This window comes from Papilio xuthus, unplaced genomic scaffold (genome assembly GCF_000836235.2).
Source record: "Papilio xuthus unplaced genomic scaffold, Pxut_1.1 DF827597.1, whole genome shotgun sequence".
Taxonomy (NCBI): domain Eukaryota; kingdom Metazoa; phylum Arthropoda; class Insecta; order Lepidoptera; family Papilionidae; genus Papilio; species Papilio xuthus.
Genome location: NW_013531052.1, coordinates 954,685 through 975,348, shown reverse-complemented (window position 1 = coordinate 975,348; position 20,664 = coordinate 954,685). Strand labels below are relative to the sequence as shown.

General features: G+C 35.2%; 2 protein-coding genes across 3 annotated transcripts in view; one reads left to right on the top strand and one right to left on the bottom strand.

Annotated features, from left to right (window-relative positions):
* The window catches only part of LOC106118217 (uncharacterized), a 127,165-nt gene that overhangs the window by 58,930 nt on the left and 47,571 nt on the right, over positions 1-20,664 (top strand). For both annotated transcript variants that reach the window (XM_013312800.1, XM_013312799.1), the window contains 3 exons: positions 4,708-4,757; positions 12,801-12,859; positions 16,060-16,120. In XM_013312800.1, the coding sequence (XP_013168254.1) occupies positions 16,074-16,120 (47 nt within the window). In that variant the 5' untranslated portion in view covers positions 4,708-4,757; positions 12,801-12,859; positions 16,060-16,073. The remainder of the gene's footprint in view (positions 1-4,707; positions 4,758-12,800; positions 12,860-16,059; positions 16,121-20,664) is intronic.
* Positions 8,806-9,942, bottom strand: LOC106118218 (uncharacterized). The gene is made up of 2 exons (XM_013312801.1): positions 9,532-9,942; positions 8,806-9,398 (listed from the first exon to the last, which is right to left on the bottom strand). The coding sequence occupies exons 1-2, from the start codon at positions 9,701-9,703 to the stop codon at positions 8,920-8,922; spliced, it is 651 nt and encodes a 216-aa protein (XP_013168255.1). The 5' UTR covers positions 9,704-9,942; the 3' UTR covers positions 8,806-8,919.

Genomic DNA, 20,664 nt, shown 5'->3' with positions numbered 1-20,664 from the left:
GGATGGACATCGCCATCTACGCGCAGCCACAAAAGAGATAGGTCCCTACCTTCAAGAAGGCTGAGGCGACGAGCACAGACATCCTCTCTGACGTACACGCATACCCCAGCCCGGGGCAAAAAGGAGTGTTCCAGTCTGTATCCGGGGCAGGATAAATACGATGTGTCCGCCGGAGAGGATATCTGTGTCTCAGTAAGAAAAAGCAAGGCCGGCTTGGCCGTCCGGAGATGGTAATGAACGGCCTCCAAGTTGGAATGTAGTCCCCTGATATTGCAGAGGTCCACTGCGTGGGTGGCAGGGGGTGAAAGTACCTGGCCTCGTTTGCCCCGGCCTCTACAGCGAGCGAGCGGAATGTTGCCCCCCCCAGAATACGCAGGGCGGCCCGCGCGCTTACCCCCAGACTCCAAACGAGAGTTCAGGCGTAAGCGCGCGGAGGGGGATTCTCCAAAACCAGGGGTTTTGGTACCCCCCTGGGGTACTTTCTCTTTTAATCCCACTGCCATGCTGTATTAAAGGGGGGGGGGGAGGTTGGGCCTCCGGGACCACACTCATCAGACGAAACGCGGAATTTCTTCCACTTCACGCCTGTTTTCTGTGTGGTGGTGGTATTTCACCGGGCGAACCTGGCCAATTCGTGCGAAGATGTTAAAGCGGGTTCTACCACTCTTAAAACCATTTTGAAACTAGCAAAATACTTTTTGGTATAAAGTAGGATTTTTGCGTTGGGTAACACATCTTACTAATATTATAAAGACGAATGTTTCATCAGCCTTTATCTGCCCATTGCGGGACATAAGCCTTTCCTATTGACTTTCACAGTATGGATGGCTCCAATTAAGCAATTAACCTATATATTGTAATCAATCTTACTAATATTATTAAATGCGAGTGTTTCGATGGATGGATGGATGGATGGATGGATGTTTGAAGATATATCCGGAACGATTAAAAGGATCTCGCTGAAATTTGCCATAGATGTAGAGCAAAGTCTGTAAGAGCACATACGCTACTTGTTAAGTTTTTTTTTAATCCTGCTCGAATTAAGTCGAGGGCAACAGCTAGTAAAGGTATAAATAGATATCAATGTCTTCTGTGTAATAAATATTCTATAAATTTGGTTTCTATTGGGTCGTAAGGGGGCAGTTAATTGATACATTTAGCCCTCACTTGTCACTGCCACTTTCTCAAGTTACGAGCCTGTCGTGTTTAATGCACATTTATTATTAACAATGAATTACTCGCCGACTGAATTTTATTTTCGTACCAGAACACTTCTCAGACTGTTAACTTATTCATGTGTTCCCTAATTGTATATCAAATTGATAGCGATGTAACCAATAAATAGACTAAAAATGCTGGCTAACACTGCAAAGACTGTCTAAAGTTTTATAAAAGTCTTTACGAACATAAGTCGTAACTTAATGATATGGCGCTTTCATTTGCCCAATGAGCTATTTAATTAAAAAAAAGCTGTTACGTCCCGCATTAATGCTCTTTAAATAGTATTAAAATAAATAATAATAAATACAACATTTATTAAGCCACACGAATATAGACTCTAAGTAAATATAATTAAGGTTTTAATAGTATAATTTCTATTATACTTACCTTCTTGTACATGAAAGCTTTCGAGTTAAATTCTTCCATTAGATTTTTTTTGCGAATGTTGGTTTTCCCCAGGTCATAGTTAATGTTCTTTGTTTATTATAATTAGATACGTTTTTACGATAGCATTTTAAAATTAACGTTAAACTAAATGAACCTAAACGTCGATAAATACATTAATTCTCCGTTATTACTTTTTTAAAGCTTCATTATGAATTCAGACGAAAGATTATATCACTCGTATTAAAGCCACCATTTTCAACGAGATATTGTATTTTATATCATTTTATTATTGTTTAGTATTTATATGGTTTACCAATTGGGGTATAATAAAATATTTAGGTTATTATATGAAAATAAACGTTCACAATTCGCTGATTTACAAAAACGTCTTTCAACCCAACGTGTCTGTGCGAGTTGACAGAATGCTGACGTAAATCTGACGCAACTATAGCCAGTTGTATCTTTTATAAAACCCTTAAAAGTTGTTCTTTTCCCGACTGGTAAAAAAGTAAAGTATTCCGCGTGAATATTAGTATTTTATGTGCCAATTTATTAGTATGTCAATTCAAATGTGTTCTGAACTCTTAACTGATTTTAACGAGTATCATATCTTTCGATTCTTCCTTGAAATGTCACAACGTAGAGTCAGTGACACTGATTTTTAATACACAACTACTTACAGTAATATAATTAAAGTACCACTTAATCTGATTTTGCAAAACAAACATCGGGAAATCCCAAATACGTCTCGCCACGTACAAAATCAATAATGGCGCATAACGCGTATTTTCGTCTTGCATTGACGGCGAAATTTAAATTAGACATCAGACCCTCCTAATATTGTAGGGGAGGCGTCTCGACGCATTTCCCTGTATGAGGCGACACTCCTCTTTGATACAGGCCTTTTGATGTCTCCTTAGACCGTACAATACTACTTCCACCTCCGCCCCTCGAATAACTTTCTTTGACTCCCAAAATAGGCTTTTTAACTGCATTTTCAATGTACCATTTAAGCGAGATTACCACTTTAGTAATGATAAAGATGACTGGCTGTCGGGAGTGTTGTAAAACGTATAATATTTAAAAATAAATTGCTATTTTAAGCAGATAGACTAAATCGAGGCGTCTAAAATTAGTGTACTTATTTGTTCGTGGTCGAAAAATAATATAGCAAAACTATTTATTGATAAATGTTAGGAATATTCATTAAAACAATTTAAAATTTAAATTACCTGTCATTTTGTAAGTGTATCTCTTGAAAAAAAAAACATCTCAGACATATGAAGTATCAGTTCTTTAGAGCGTAGTAAATGCGACACGGGGTTGTGTCGTCGTACCGTCTGTGAATAGGTACAGTACCAACCAAACTTTACCGCAGCTCAGAACCAGACGTTACGCAAAACACAATTGTATGTAAAGGGATATGAAATCGGCACACCCTTGCGCCCGCTTTCCTTTTCCCGCATTGGTATTTTGCGACTTTACGTGAAGAGATGCGCTTGTAACTAACTACGAGCATTTGATAAGATTGAATCTTATAATACATACTACATATCAGGTACACGTTTATATCTGCCTCATTACGATTCAACTGCGCCGTGAGCGAGGACGCGTGTGTTGACGACAAATCGTTTCAGCAATATGTTAATTTTCATATCGACGTTAAGCTTATTGACGGTTTATTAAATTTAACGTATAAGTTTCTCTTTTCTCTATAAATTCCGGTGTGTACTTTGACTTTATTAAATAGGATCTCTTCTAAACACACTGTTCTACACTTTTATATATTATAATATACTAAACCGTAGATACCAAAGCTTCTAAAATAACCGGAGAATTAAATTCAACACAAAAACCAAATTCGTAAGTTAACCTGCATTTGAAACAACATCGTCAAATATAAAATAATAAATACATAAGAAGATTGGAAGATAGTGGGGAAAATCCAACACAAAATACTTCTTAATAATCCATATTACATTATTAATGGAATGAATAAATTAAATACAATCGTTTTAATCGAATCAGAGATAACGTTTGTGTTTGAAACAAAGCTTGTCTGCTTTCGTAAACAATGTACTGTATTGTTCGTTAGAGTTTCCATTTTCATTTGCTAATTACTCGTACGTCTGTTAAATACATTAATCCCTGGTTAGATTTGTATATCTAATTCCTCGTGGTCAAGCCCTAGTTTATTTACTGCAAATATGTTTCCATTTGCGAAAACTACACATGTAATCATATTTTTCTTGTTAAATAAATCAAACTTAATACTAATATTAGACATGCGAATATTTAGATGAATGGATGGACGTTTGTTTGAAGGTATCTCCGCAACGGCTTCACGAACCTTAATGAAATTTGGCTCAGATGTAAACATCTGAAAGAACACATAAGCTCATTATCTTCTTTTTAATTCCGAGCTAACGTGGTCGTTAGAGCTAGCTAGCTATTTAAATAAAGAATAAAAATAATTTGTTTATTAAATGATGTCCGTCAAGAAAGAGAAAATATCCTCTTTCTGCAGATCCTTCGTAGATTAAAGGTAAACCCAATGAAATTCTAACAATTGTTAGTCGTAGTTACAAACGTAACAAACAGTCTTATCCAAGAGATGACGTACACAGATTTACACATCACATTTGAATTATACAGGCAAAGGTGGCTGTCAAATTTGACCTGGAGACTATATTCCTACATTTTTAATCGTATCTCGAGACCACACAACGTTACATGCCTTTGAATAATTACTTGTACCGTGCAACTCACTCCCATACTTACATATAATTAAGATAAGGCTTTAGTAAAAATAAATCTTGATTAATATATGTAATAGAGCATTTTGAGATATTTAAAGTTATACAGTCGCCATGCATTTTGTATAAGTTTTATTGATCATTTACAACTATTATTTTAAATCCACCACTGCGTGGAACTAGAACGCTTATTCTTTCCTAAAAGACTGCTAACGCGCAATGAACTGATACAGAACTTGTGGATATTCATGGGCGGCGGTAAACAGACTGCCTTGTGCACTTGATTTTACTTATTTTAATTTAAATGTCTGTAAATTAAATTGTATTTATTATTTTGTTTCAGATTAGATTGGCAAAGCTTTCTAAAGCTTGTTTGCTACATCACACCAGATGGTAAGTAACTAGTAAGATGGTCTTTTATTTTCTCCTGGATGTCAACTTCAGATGCGATTGGTTCATAAGTTATTTAAGTTGCCTTTATATTTTTTTAGTACGTTATTTCGTTAATTTAGTTTGACAACTAAGTTTCAATTTTTAAACTTAACAATTTCAATTTTGTATTCGCATAAACATTGAGTTGAATTGTTATTAAAATGAAGTTGTGTCTTTCCACAAGGGGTAGAGTTTGAGATATTTATTTGCGGGCTGTTGAGAGGCAGCGAGCCAGCAAATCTGATTGCGGCGGCGGTGCAGGCGACGGCCGAACGCCGATAAGGAGCTCAGGCCTCAAGCCTCCGACCGCCTCTTCCTAAACATGGCTCATTATTAAAATTCACCAACATTTCACATCGTGCATTTCCAAGTCGAAAAGCTTTTATGAGCTTTTAACTTCTCTCAGGGGAATTATATTCCGATCGTAACTGTACTCGCCAGCTTGTTCGACTTCAAAGCTACTTTGAAAGAGCTTTAGTTCGAGTATGATATTCTATTATCATAAAGAAATTCAACTTTCGCATTAAAAATCATTTTGCAGTGATCGATGTCGAGAGCGTCGATGTCTCAGGGGTAACACTTGACTTGTAATCTGCAGGTCCTGAGTTCGAATCCAATGCACCTTTGTATTTTTCGATTTACATATGTACATTTATCCGAAGTCCTTACGGTAAAGGAAAACATCGTGATACAACCTGTACATATCTGTGAAGAAATTCAAAGATATGCATCAAGTCAATCAACCCGTGGTTGACTATGTTCCAGCCACCTCTAACTTAGGGTAGGCTAAGCAGGCGAGCTGCTCAGTGGTGACGTTTAGTGAGCTGATGATAATGATCAATGTCAGATGTTGTTATAGATGTTAACATTTCGAGATTTATCGTACTTAACACGAGGCAATTGTGAACACTTTATAAAAAAGTACATAAACTTTTATATTCGAAGTAATGTGAAAAAATACAAAACACAATCTGATGGTAAAGTGTCTGCTTCAAATTAAATTAGTTTGAAACAGATTAGTTGGCGTTTTATTGAAATTTCTTACGAGACACTTAGATCCTCCGACCAGACAGAGATAGCAGTTGTCCCGCAGGATTTTAAAAGCTAGGGACAATCTCGAGAGCTTACGAGTTGACAGCGCGCTTATAATTTATATTTTTAGTTCGTCAAATACAAAGGTAATGTTTCTTAAATTAATATCAGTTATTATTGTAGTTATACGTAATTCATTAAGTTATTTTAAAATTTGGTTTTTTGTTTGGATTGAGAAAAAGCTTTTTTTTCCTATGCTACCACCCACCACCACCCCATATAAACCACCTCGGAAAATCATACACCTAAGGGATTAATGTTTCCTTTTAGGCAATTATACATTTGCAAAGATCTAAAGGTTTCTAATCCACCTGCATCACTTGTTGCTCTCTTTTCTTGCTCCAAAGTTCAATCCTTCTGTATCCAATAATGTTATTAAATTACTTCAGTGCTTCGTTCACAATATTATTTATATTTAAGAAACGCCCTCTTAAATAAATGAAAAAGGTAACAATTAAAGCCTTATTCACACTCGTGTAAATTACGAGCACAAGATTATTTTAAATTCTTAACGTACGGAGCTGAGTGTGATTAGTTAACTGGGAGCAAAACATAGCGCATTAACCCCATTGTGATTAAACGAGCGGCGAGCTCGGGTTAGAGACGTCCCGTACAACGTGCACTAACAGTGAGTTTCCACTGCCGAAACATTCACACAAAGATATACTCTCGTCTCTCTTATCGTAACTGAAAAGGCTGAGACGACAATATATCGTAGTGTAAATGCTTTCGCAGTGAAAACCAAAGGTTATACCAACGCGAACATTATTCCTTACATTAAACAGGCTTTTTCATGACTGGGAAAGTGGCTCACCATATAAATGTTGACACCACCATTAACAGCAACAACGAAACAACTTGAAATGTCTATTTATAATTAGGCAATCCGACTTAAACAAATGCAAATGTCCATAATATAAAATAATTAAAAAACTTTATTTATGTTTCCGTTACGATAACTGGGTTCATGTTTGCAAAGACAAAACCTTCAGTTTCCCCAAAGAGGTTGCTGATTACTCCATGGTGGATAATCGGTCTAGGTCAGATCTTGTTAAGGCGCTATGAAATCTATCTTGTAGATCCTTGCTCTATCACAACTTATGCGAGCCGAGACACTCCGTGGTGATCTTCAATTTCTTTGTTTTTACTACTCTAAAATTGGTTTATTATTTAACAGTAACATATATCATTTGTTTTTCTTTTTTCTATTTACCATTTTTATACTGAGTTTTTTTATCATGAATAAAAATCGTTTAAAATCCGATATGACGTGAGTGTTAACATAACAATTTTATAATTAAATACGTGCACGATGTCGACGTAACGCTTCACACGTCCGCGATATCATATTCATTGAGTTTTCGAATATTATCAACAGATAATTAAATAATTGCAATATCACATTTATTAACTACATTACGCTTATTTTATTATCTGATACAGTTTGCATAAAAACTTATCATTTAAAATGTTCCATACGGTACAACTTTGTCTCGACCAAGTACAAATTGAATCGTCACTAAATTCAAAAACCTTGAAATTGTAACTCTTCTTAAAACATTATTCATAGAATATTAAACCTTGAAAATAGTAACATAGAATTATTATTTAATTAACTAAACTACAACGTAGTGTTATTTATTAACAGTATTTTATTATTTAAATTTTCAATGAATGTATCTCTTTTATTCTTCTGTATTATGATGCATTCGATACATCCCCCACAATAACAGAGGTGTCCGCGCGCACTAGAGTGCGGAGCACGACCTGTTTCCTACATTGCAGTTTGCATTTTTATTCTCCATCGGGTCAACTAATACCAACTAAACTTGTTAACACATGACCGACTCTAATGGCTCTCTCCATTGTCGGCTATCGGCTAACTGGGACACACGATGTAGAACGCTGAGAGGATTACTTGCTATAACTATGTCACATTTGCTGCAATTCCCTCATCCTTATTTAGGATGTTACACTAATGAACGTCAATATTACCACTATATTCAATTACATATCCAATTGTAATAATGGGTCAGAAGGATCACATTTCTAAATATTCCAGTACTTATTTTACTTCTTTACGCAACACTAGCCTTACTAAAATATCGACGTTTATGTCCCCTCACTATTCATTCTGACACTGGAATTTGTGACAAAACCACGTCATTCGCGACAAAGGATACTAACTAATAGTGTCTAAAACTAATTGTCAGCGACTTCGTTCGTTCGAATTTAAAGAAAAAACTTATTGAGTGGCGTATGTGCTCCTTCAGACTACGTTCTAAATCCATGTCAAATTTAAGCGAAATCCATTCCAGCCGTTCTGGAGAGACCTTCTAACCAACATCCATCTTTTCATCCACTTCTAGCTACTTATATTATTTGTGTATTATGAGAATAGAAATCCATTTCAACGGCTGCGACCGAACTAATCTTTTGTTTATGTTATTCTTAAAAACCGGTTATTTCATTTTTAGGTTAACACAAGTTGGCTCTTTGATGTGCTTTCTTTATTTTTTTAAGTCGACAACCAAGCGAGTGAAAACTGTTGGACTCTTGTTTGCGTATGGATACATTAAAGAGTTTGATGAAAACGAAGCTTGGGTAGAAAATAGTTTTACATACGCCCTAGAAATTGAAACCGATGGTTTTTCTCTTTATGCGATGCGCGCTTAGTCAACACAATGGATTAATTTTATGGCGATATTATTAAGGTGTCATGGCAGCTACGCCAGAAGATCTTTTGTGATATCATTTGATAAAATACTTACTTTATGCAAAAATAAATTAACCAAACAAGATAATCATCTTTGTTGTAAATCAATTACTATTTTTGACTTAATAGTAGCCTTAAAGTAAGTAAAACATTTTGTGAATAGTATTAATTAATCTTTATTGATATAAGATGAAATAGTTGTAAAAGTAATGCCGAATAGTAATCTTTTGGAGATTGTAGACGGTAGCTCCATGACTAGTTAACTAATCATAATGGTAGTTATACAAAAGTTAAGACGGATTGTTGTTTTTGTGACTATTCATAATAAGTATGCGAAGTTGTCTGCGTTGCTTCATCAAGTAACGACATCATTCTTATTTTTGTCGCTATCTTTTTATGTTCTGGTACTTTTTTAAGTGTGGACACAAGTGACAATAGAAACATCTTATCCTCATCTTGTTCTACAAAGTCATAACTCTCCCGTTGTTCTAATGGTTTATATAAAAACTCTTGAAGTGGATCATTTCCAGGCTCAGAATTAATTCCTTTGTTCTCATCTTTTTGTCTAGATTGATCAGAATCCAAATCGTTTTGAGAATTATCTTCTTCAAATTCAGATGTATGTGTGGATTGTCTTGTGACCATTACTTTTTTTAAAAACTTCAGTTGTTTAAAATATATGTATTCGCTTTTACGGGGTCCAACGCCATTTCCTGACCTTAACGCCTTTTGTCTTGCAATTTCCCTCATAAAGCAACCACGAATACTTTTCCACTTTTTTTGTAATACATCTCCTGAAAAAAAAACGTGCATAAACAATATTTATGGTCAAACACTATTATCACACTTTTGCAAAGGTATTTATAAAGGCGACATTTTATGGATAAGACATTGTGCATAGATACAGTAGGAAAATATAAAACTTACCCATATATTTCTTTTCCTGTTTAGTCATGCCGTCTTTTTCTTTAAATATTTGTACAACTTCTTCCCAGCTTTTTTTCTTCAAATGGCGGTTTGAATATTCATCTGATGATGTATCCCAGATAGCAGGCCTATTTTCAATTTCGGATATAAATCTTTCGGTGTCGAAGGTCATTTTAAATTTTAGTACAAGAATAAAATGCAGACAGGACGGGCGACTGGCATCGCTGCTGGCGGCCGAATGGGCGAATGAGATAGCTATGCTTTAGTACGCGTGAAGTTACTTGGAAGTGCCGCCACACCGCCAGAAGTGTGGCGGCGCTGCCAACACAAGGACAGCGGGCCGTTCGGACTGGCAACGCCGCACAGCGCCTTACTGGCGTCGACGCCAAGCTGCGCCACGTGAGATAGAGTTTGGTTCGTTGTAAAACAATCATGAGTTGTTATTGGCAATGCCATCTAAATTACTTTTAACCTGTTTCAACGCAAATTGGATCTAATTGGTATTTAGTGTTATACCTTTTAATGCGCCAAAAACACGCGATTTTTGAGAAAGTAGCGGGTAAACTTTGTGAAACAAAAAAAGTTTAACATAAAAGTAAATAAACGCGAATTAGATAGTAGCGTCCTCATTCATGAGGTCGCTTGCTTGCTGACGGTCGTCGTTCACTAATACTTCCGCTACTTAGGTTTCTGTAGCCATTACGTGCGGCGTAATTTAGTTATGCGAACATACGTAATAAAATTGTTCGTTCGTTCACCCGTACGTTGCTGCCGCAATTTTATCACGTATTGCGAATAATGCATATTATGTATGAAGCTCTGTTTTTACATCATATATATTTTTGCGGCGTATTAAAAAAACTTAATTAGTAACATATGTGTTCTTCCAGACTATGTTCTACATCTGTGCCAAGTTTCAGCGATTTCTGTTGAGCAGTTGAACATCCATCCATCCATTCATCTAAAGTGTGTGTGTATATTAATATTGAGTAAAAATAACATAAATAAAAAATTATCAATACAAAACAGATGACTCTGATTTAAATAGGTATTTCGAGATTTAAGACAATGGCCAGAAATATCTTTGTCCTTTTCCCGCTGTAAATCATTGCTTTGGTTTCCATTTTCAATCATAACTTAACATTAATTCCCAATTTAAAGCAGTGAAATTGTCATTCCCTTTGTGCCAGTCGGTGACGGCGACGTAATAATTTGCGCGTCTTTAATATTTTATTACTGTTACTACTTCGCTTCACTTTCTATTTTCTTTGTACAAGTTCTTTTAGGTTGACGTGACAATTGTGACCGTAGTGTGTCCTATATTTTTACATCGACCTGGCATATCTTTTCTTTATTTACTCTTTTTGTTGTGTTGTTGTATTTTATAATATACAAAACGATAAAATATAACGAAAACTTTATGAAAAAGACAAGTGAAAAGATAAATTCACGTAAATTTCTTTTTGGGAGAGATTTATAGGCTCGAAACATCGGAATTTCGTAACATTCGTCACGCCATGATTCGTAAGTTATAAAGCTTTTATTGCAGCCACAGGTGTTCTTGGTGGGCGGAATGATCGTAAAATTTGATACTTCTATCTGAGCTCTGGACTAATATAAAGTAATCTAGAAGACCAGGATTCAATCTCCACGTACTTATATGAATTTCATAAGTACATTTATCCGACGTTCTTACGGCGAAGAAGTCATCCTAAAGAAACGCATACAAACCAATTTGCAAAGATATTCAAACATATCATCATCTTCAGCTCACTGTACGTCCCCACCGAGGGGCTTGGAGCCTACTCTAAGCTAGGGGTGATTAGGCCATACTCAACCACGCTACCCCAGCGCGGGTTGGTTGACTTCACACATACCTTTGAATTTCTTCTCAGATATGCGCAGCTTGCATCACGATGTATTCCTTCACCGTAAGAACGTCGGATAAATGTACATATGTAAATCGAAAAACAAATTGGTACATGGCGGGCTTCGAACCCAGGACCTGCAAATTGCAAGTCAAGTGCTTAACCCCTAAGCCATCGACGCTCCTTTTCAAAATATGCGTGAAGTGAATTTATTCGCACTGGGTCAGGTTAGTAGGTCTAATCAACCGTAATTAAGGGAGGGCTCTAGCCTCGGTATGGACATGAGCTGACGAAAGGTTATGAAAACTCCTTGCACAAAGTTGCCAATGACTTTGTGGATGCCTGGCTGTGTGTATTGACACGTTTAGTTGCGGCTTCTAAAGATTGCTCCGTGAAGCGATATTAAACGGGTCACACTGTCCATCGAGATTCGTGTTAGCAGGGCATAAGCTGCGATCGAACGCAACACTTGGCCCCAATATAGACAAAATAAAATGTATACATAAGTAAAGTGTGATAAAAAGTTCTTGGCTATAATTTTTTCGTTAAATGCGGATGCCCAAAGGATGCTGAGTCTTCTTCGTATTCTTCTGCTTCTGATTACTAAAGGTCGTGCTTGTCTTGATATGCTTTAACGGCTGTGTCGACCAGCTCCCTCCACGCCGTCCTGTCTTCGGCTTGTCTCAGGGCAGTCGTGATGTTGTGTCCCAATATAGCCTGCACTTGATCGGACCAGCGGGTAGCTGCTCGATCTTTCCGACCACAACCAATTTGTATAGGTTGTCGGGGTGTCTCCAGCAATATGTCCAAAGTATCCAAGGACTCTTCGGTACCATGTAGTGACTAGCCTGGTGGATATTTTTAGTTGGTCTAGTCAGGATGCTGATTAGTGACGTATTAACTAACTAGTACTTAATAAAATCTAATGGTAGCAGTGTTCAAAAGTATTATTCATATATATCATTTATATAGAAATCTGGTCAATTTTATGTAATTCATTGAAGTGTAAAAGAAATAATAACTGACTTATCAATATTTATCACTCAATAAATAAGATGGAAGTGACAGAGTTACAACCAATATGGGCCAAATATTACAAAAATACTGTTGCGCAGTAAAACGAAAGTAATAAACTCTGTAATGAATATTTTCATGTTATTTTATCGCGGCATAATAAAACAAAATGTATTCATTCGGTTGAAAGATGAGTGAAATTTTAAAACTTTCCACATCGCTGATTTTTTCGCAAACTTTCAGAATTGTTTTAAAAATTAATTTTTAAATGTCGTATGTACAAAAAATTCGCAAGTGGTAAACTTTATGCTGTCGCATTTTTTTTAATGGAACAAAAAACAATGTTATTATTTCATTTACGACAATTGAGCCATGAATTTGTTTCAGGTATTTGGAATGAGCCAAATTATAAACCAACTGTACCGACCACCGGATCTCACGTCCAGGTAAGCTGATTCAATTAAAAATCGAATTAAAAGCAATCAATAAAAACTGCTTCACCAGAATTATTTCATCACTAGACTAGCTGTCGCTCATGACTCCGTCTCACAGAATTAAAAATAAACTTAATTTATAACCTATACGTTCTTCGAGACTATATTCCACATCTATACTGTATTTCCGATCACTTTAAAAAAAATCCATCCAAACATTCACATTTATAATATTAGTAAGATTAGAAGGGAAGGAGTATAAATCGAATAGATTAGAAATATTTTACAATTCACCGATACAAACTTTTGCCAACTAAAGTAACTATGTATTACATTTGTGTCATAGATTTAAAACCTAATTCGGAGCATAAAACAAAAATCAAGCAAAAAAGACCCCTAAGAGGCCTTTTGAAGGATTTTTCCTCAGTTTTGTCATTTAAAATACTAAAGATATTTCGAAAATAGGCTCACGATTAGACGTCAAGCTTATACAAAACGTTCTATCTGTACGTTATGTGTCTATGGTTATTAGTTAATCCGTGCGTAGCATGAATTTATTTGACCGCCCGATAAATAACTTTATATTATCAAAGTTATACCATTGACTTTTATTAATCCAATGCACCACATGTTGTGGGCCAATGATGTTTAACGCACAAAATAACGCAAACTTTCTATTTTATTACGCATGCCAAGTTGGGAGGCATTTTATGGCGTTGCCATGGCGACGTAGGCAGTACGCACCGAAGCCTCCCCACTTTCATGGGATTTAGCGATATCACCCCGCGTAAGTACGTGCGCGTACTTTACGACTTTTCTCTTGATGTAGATTTTTTTACTGAATCACTGTAAGAACGATGATAATTTGGCGTGCCCTCGATATTACATATTTTAAGACGTTAATTTTGTTATATATGTCTTGCCAATGTTCGCTACTCTTTTATAACTTAACGTTGAATTGTGTAGGTTAACTTTTTTCTCAACTCGATCTAGAAGTTTGTGTCAAATGCTGGCAGTATTGTTATTTTTGGAACAGGTTTATCCTTTCTAACTTAATATATTTTGAAGAAATGATCTCCAACCTTCGTTGGTCGGAGACGCACCTGAAGTATAATAGAAGAATAAGAAGAACTTACATAATGCTTAGCAATCTTATACTTACTATGTGTAGTAAACAATTAAGTCATAAAAATAAATTGTTTTCTCACTCAAAGAAGCCCTAACCAACACTCACAATAAAAGTTCTAATAATAATCACAACAAACTTTTAATGTCAACATAAATGTTAAGCGACAAAAGTAACGACACATTTTATTTGCTCTATAAATCCTAAATCAATTAAATTGCTTCGTGACATATGTTTGTAAGTGTTGCCAGGATAATGTCTGAATCGCGTGTCTTTGACACCAAGAGTCGACGCTCCACTTTGACTTTGAAATGACAGGACCTATCAAGCGTACGCAGTCAAATAAAAACGAACAAGAAATCCTAAGCTTGCGTGCTCTTGTGTTCATTTTATCCAAGTATATAATTTTTTTCAGTATGCATTCATACAGACGTAAGTGCTAACATGAAATGCGTAATAAGATTGTTGTCTGTAACTCAAAACCCTTGATAAGTTGTAGAATTTTCTAGTACATCGTTGTCTTATTGCTTAGTCCGTTACTCCATAGTCATAGAGTTTCCATTACAGGCTGCGCTAAATTTTCGCGATTAATAAAGCTTGTAATCCAGTTAAGCTGGCTCGTTATGTTAATTATAAGTATGTACACCACATCATTGTTATTATGTTTGTTTATGCTAATGCTACAACTCCCACTTACAATACAATTATTGACTAACTTTGTATATTGTTGATACAATTAGTCGCACGTGGCTGGTACTTCGCACATATCTGTTGCTCAAATCACGTTAACTGATAGCTATTTGGGGTAATTACTGCAATTAGTTCGGTTACATTTTTGGCAGTTCCTTCTTCCTTAAGCAAAGTAATTGCGGTGCTGTTAATAAGACTCTTTGCTCCACTTGCAGCATGGTTCTTTAGAGATATGTCCTATAGCTAGATATTTATAATTTCATTTGTATTCTTCTCGGAATGACAAATGAGTACTGATGTTATATTGGGTGCGTGCATTCATTATGGCCATCCATGCAGTACATGGACCTGTACTTTATCGTTGGACTACCTAATACACTTAACATATTTTAATACCTATTGTTTGCCAAAATCATATTCAGCGCAGTATTATTATAGGTACTCCTATCATTTGATATCTGATACGTCTACTGTCTGTTTAATGATTTAAAAAAAAACTTCGTTGTCTATGCCTCCCTCCAATAACGAACATGTTTCCGTACACAATTCCGTACACACCAACGTCGGGCCCGACTGACGCCGATCGGCAGAATTCATAATAAATTGTAAAAGTTAAATATTCATGTCTGCACTGCCAGACGAAGTTACCCATACCGATGTATATTTATTGTTTTTCTTTGGCAACCACCAACAAAATGAATCGTTTTAAAAACGTCTCTCATAAATTAGCGACGCATTTAAAGCGATGGCGGCGTGTCGTTGTTTAACTAGGAGCTGCAAAGCGTTGCGACGCTCAAATATTTTCCACGGCCAATTTATCAAGCTCTCTTCCTCTCTCGCTTAATTGATTGCTGATTAAACTGTTAAATAAATGCTTCTACATCTTTCTTACGAACTTCCAGATAGACGTCAGCGCTAATTGATGTATGGCCTTGGAAGGTTTTTGTTCGCGCCCTTTTTTTATTTTATTTCAGTCAACTTTTTATAAGATTGACATTAAATGAAATAAGAAAACCATAGGCTTAAACAACAAAGGAAACACAAATTATCCGCCCCTTATTACTCATTCAAGCTTCCTATGTCGTTTTAATCAAAAATATTCAACGTGAAATATAGTAGAAATCTTACAATAAAAAGAAATCGCTTTATTCCTAAAGATATAAAGGACCGGTATACCGAATTGAATTTAGGGGGACACAATGGAATAATTAGTAGGAGAGAATGCATTATTAATGTTGAGAAAAATTAGGTTGAAATTGGGGTCGGTATAATTTGGTGTATCTTCTCTCTAATATTGAATAAAGTAGGTTCATAAGCCGTATTTAGTGAGCGTAAAGATGCGGAAAAACTCGTGAACGTCTCGACGTTAATGGATCGACTGTTTTTTTTGTTTCAGAGCGTGGGCGTGAGATGGCACGCGCGGGCATGTTGCACAGGGGAGGAAAAAATGGAGCCGAGTAAGTATTACACACCATTACTAATGTTGACGCCTCCTAAATAGATGAGTGTACTAAACTTGTTTCTAATTAAACCTTAGTATTGGGGACGATAAGCTTACGAGTATGTTTAAGTGTTAAAGAATTTAAGTGGTTTGAAACAACGATAAACACAGCGGAAGACAAACATGTGAACGATAAAATCTAAAGAATTGTACCCGAATTTAAAACATAGGTTAGTTAGTTTTATACACTTTTGCATATGAAAGGAAACAACAAAGAAGCACTTTAGTAATGCTTTTCTTTTACCACAAAAAAATGAATTTGCGGCAGCAAACGAGATACTATTGTTTGTAGCAAACGTGCTGTAGTTGGAAAAACTGTATGTTGTTTGTTTTAAAATGTAATTGCATTGCATCTGTTATGTTTTTTTACAAATATGTTTATTTAATTTTATTAACATTGAGATTAAATATAATATGTATTTTTACTATGTTATAAATCGAATGATCCGCCAAGAAATTAACCTTCTGTATACCTAAATTATATGAAATAATATATGATGACTTAACTAAATTGATAATTATTAAATGTCACTTTTAACAATTATGGTGATGAAAAATCTTACTTTTGTTATTTCTTTACATAAAAATAATAATATAACATTTATTACACATACATAACACATAAACTTACCGTAAACAAAACCGTACAACAGCTGACATTATAATGAATTTAGCTGCGTGAAAATGCCAAAGTACATCCCTAAAGACTTTCATACGCCTACATGACTACGCACTTAACATAATTGTTTTTGCTTGATAATACTAAAGCAAATATTATACAATACTTAAAAATCTTGACTTTATGCTGTAGAAATAACGGAACAAGAATATTGATTAGTAATAACAAAATTTTTGCGGCACAGAAAAATAAGGGAATATTTCCTTTTCGCATATAGAAAATGATGTTATTAAAATTATTAAAGTACTGTCAGGTCAGGATTTTTAAATTATTAGTTAGGTAACACCAGTGTTTGAACATCGTTGCTGATATTTATTTGTTTACACAAAAATATACAGATTTATTGCAATTATGACAAAACATAATTCTTCAAAAAGTTACCGATACGTAGAGAAAATTAGCTTTTTTTTCAGCTCTATACTATGTGAGTTTGCTTAATAAATTGTATAAATCAAGTAATTAAGTTAAAGGTAAAAAAGTCTTCCTTATCACAGAGGGAGGGGGAAAGGAAGCGTGGGGAGAACTTGGGGCAGGTGCGGACCCGATAGGCGTAATTACTTTAACATTTTTAAAACAAGCCTATAGGCCAGATGGTACCTTTCTCGATCTTATAACATTTATCTTTCCAATTGTTAATGGACGGTAACGGTATAAAGAAACATTTTATTTTTATTATTTATTAATAGCCTTAGCAGTAATTGTTTAGGATTTATGGATAAAAATTAAAAAATAGGTTCTTCAACCAGATATCTCTAAATATTAGTATCAACGGGTTTCCATTGCCGATGCATTTATAAAAAAAAATAGTGTTATCCTTTTCCTTCTCTTTAAGAAAACAGAGATGGTTAGAATGTTAAGTCAAGAACCTAATTAAGAAAGTTTATTAAAAATAAAATTTATACTCGTGTACATTGTAATCCGTTAAGTCAAGGGTTTTCACATTGTTAAGTTTACGCTTACGTTTTTATATTGGACATAAATTTTAGGATCATATTGACAACATTGTGTTGATAACCTCTATATTTTTACTACTTCCGCATTATAAAAGTAATAAAATATAAATATAGTTTATTTGCATAACAGCCACTGTGGTACTAAATAAAATTGATTTATTATACCTCTGCAGATACACTATTAAAATTAATATCAAATCAAATAATACTTTTAGCGTGTCTGAAAGTAAACGATAAAACATTTACTCTGGAGCTTACAACGGACATTGCAAAAAGGAAACTTTGGCACGCTCAGTTTGGGCAGTAACTGAGTTGGTTAGTGATGCTGCGCGGCTACCGCTACAGTGGCGCCCCATCCATCTTGTCGCTACTGCAAACTTTGCAGACGTATCCCCCGACACTGCCCCCCAATTTGGCGTAGCTCGATTTTAACAACTTTATACTTTTATATTTATCATGTTTGACTTCATGAACGGTTCATTTAATCGAATCAATTTAATTGCTTTTTCCGCATACCGCCTTTTCTAAACTTTTATTTATTCATATAGAAATATATTTATTTAGATTATATAATAATAAGACATTTAATCCTTTCAAAGACATTACAACACTTGAAATACAATTAAAACATAAAAAATGAAACATATTATAATTAAGCGTTGCAATGCAGAACAGTTAGGGTCTTTGCTCAGCTGTATGTTTATTGCCTCGGGGGGCCAAAACACTGATATTTTGCAAAAGCCTGTAAGTCATCAGTACAACACTAACAGCAATTGATAAAAGAAATAAAGTTCTATACCACACCACTATATCGAGGTTTCAATATCGGCGTCCTTGTAAATTTTGTAAATTTCAGTTTCGCAACTACTATGTTTTCCTCGTAAGGCTAGTTAGACAACTTACAATCACACTGTGATAACTTTAGCCACATGCCCGGTGTAAAATTAGAACTTCCAACTTGTATATTCCTGAACTCGGTTAACTCATTAACTCCATGCAACTACTAACAACCAACCAACGTTGTCGTGTCCATCGGATTGCTTTCCAACCCCCTTTGCCGTCAAAGCGGACCATCAGTATTGTATTTTCTCACCGCTTTAGTCTTAACTATTTCAACAAACTTTAAATTGTCAAATGAAACTTTACCCAACTTTATTCATTCCCGTTTAACCTTTCCTGTTACTCTAAGTTGTTTCGGTTTCGCTTACAAGAAGACATTATCGGAATAACTTTAATTACATAAAGAAGAAACAATTAAATTATTCAAACTTTCGTTTTTTTTTATATCATAAGGTGGCAAACGAGCGAGCGGCCACCCGAAATCGCTGAAATAGCGAAGTGACCGTTGCCCATAGACTTACGCATTTGCATAAGCGTTGCCTACCTTTAATCGACGGAGGAGAGGATGCACAGAAAAAAATACTTTCCCTTACCATGCATCCTCTCATCCGGAAAGTCCACTTCCACTTTCCATACTTTCCTTATAAGAAAAAGGGCGGGAAGGGAAAGAGGACCAAATAAGGCCACCGGGACGCACTCGTGAGACATTATACTAAACCGGTGCCGCCACCGGACGAATATACGTGAGTGTTTAGCCGTGTTTATATATCAGTTTAGAAGAAACAATTGTATATTATTAAACTTTGCTATAAAATCATACCCATTAATATTGTGGAAAGCTTGTCTAGCGTATTGTTGGTAAATACTTCATTTCATTAATTAAAAGATTCAGTCCCTTTCCCCTCTCATTAAGCGACACAATTTCTTTTTTGACGTCGTGAAGTGAGATTTTTTTTTATTAGAACATATAAACATTAGCTTTATTAGGCAAAAAAATTATAACGGTTATGCAAAATAGAGAAATATGAAAGTATTGTTTTTATCGTCTTGCGAAAGAGAGGCTTTATGCGTATCTGAGGGGAAACGAATGTTTGAATCTCCAGTGATCCGTCACGCATTCACCGCCGCAATTCTTATGAAACATGTTATTACGGATAGGACAGACTAAATCCACCGAAAACTTTATACGTAATATGTTAGAAGGTATTTTAACATATGTTAAAATGGGATAGAGATCGAAATTTATGCAGCATCTTTGATACGATATTCTCCAAGCATTGTCGGCTAGCTATCGTGAAATTGTATTATTTACGAGGGCGTACTCTTGCTATAAATCAGTATCACGCTTTTATGCGGTAAGGAAATAGCTCGTAACTTTGATTGGGCGATCTGGCCTCGAGTACAGCACTTGAGAGTTTGTGGGTCATTGCGGTGCCTTTGAATGGACGACCACAAATATGACAATCGTAAATAATAAACTCATTGTGTACGCAAACTATAAAAATATGAAATATTTCACAGATTTCTACAATAGACCATTGTAAATCTTATCTTATTTTTTACTAATATTATAAATGCGAATGTTAGGATGGATGGATGTTTGTTAGAATGTATCTCCAGAACGGCTGCAAGTATCTCGCTAAAATTTGGCGTTGATGTAGAACATAGTCTGGAAGAACTCATAGGATACTAATTAGGTAATACTACTATATAATAATAATACTATATAAATACTAAGAGTCGCGGGCGGCAGCTAGTGCATTTATAGAGAGTAAAATATATTAAAGAGTTTTAGGTTTTTTCATTCATTCATTCCATATATTCTATCGATATAGTTTTATTTTTACTATTATTGAGGGTTTTAAACAATTTGACTAACCTACTACCAAGGTCAGTGGTTAAAATTGTGCGATTAAAATGAAAGCAATTTAATGAAACTCCCAATAATATTGTCGTATTATTATGAATAATGTATTCTGAGAATCAAATATCTAAATACCATTAGCTTTTGAATTCAGATATCGAGTC

Excerpts from the sequence above, each read along its gene's own strand:
- LOC106118218 (XM_013312801.1), bottom strand. The coding sequence starts at position 9,703 with ATGACCTTCGACACCGAAAGATTTATATCCGAAATTGAAAATAGGCCT. Across the intron at positions 9,399-9,531 it reads ACAGGAAAAGAAATATATGG|GAGATGTATTACAAAAAAAG; the intron begins GTAAGTTTTATA and ends TTTTTTTTTCAG.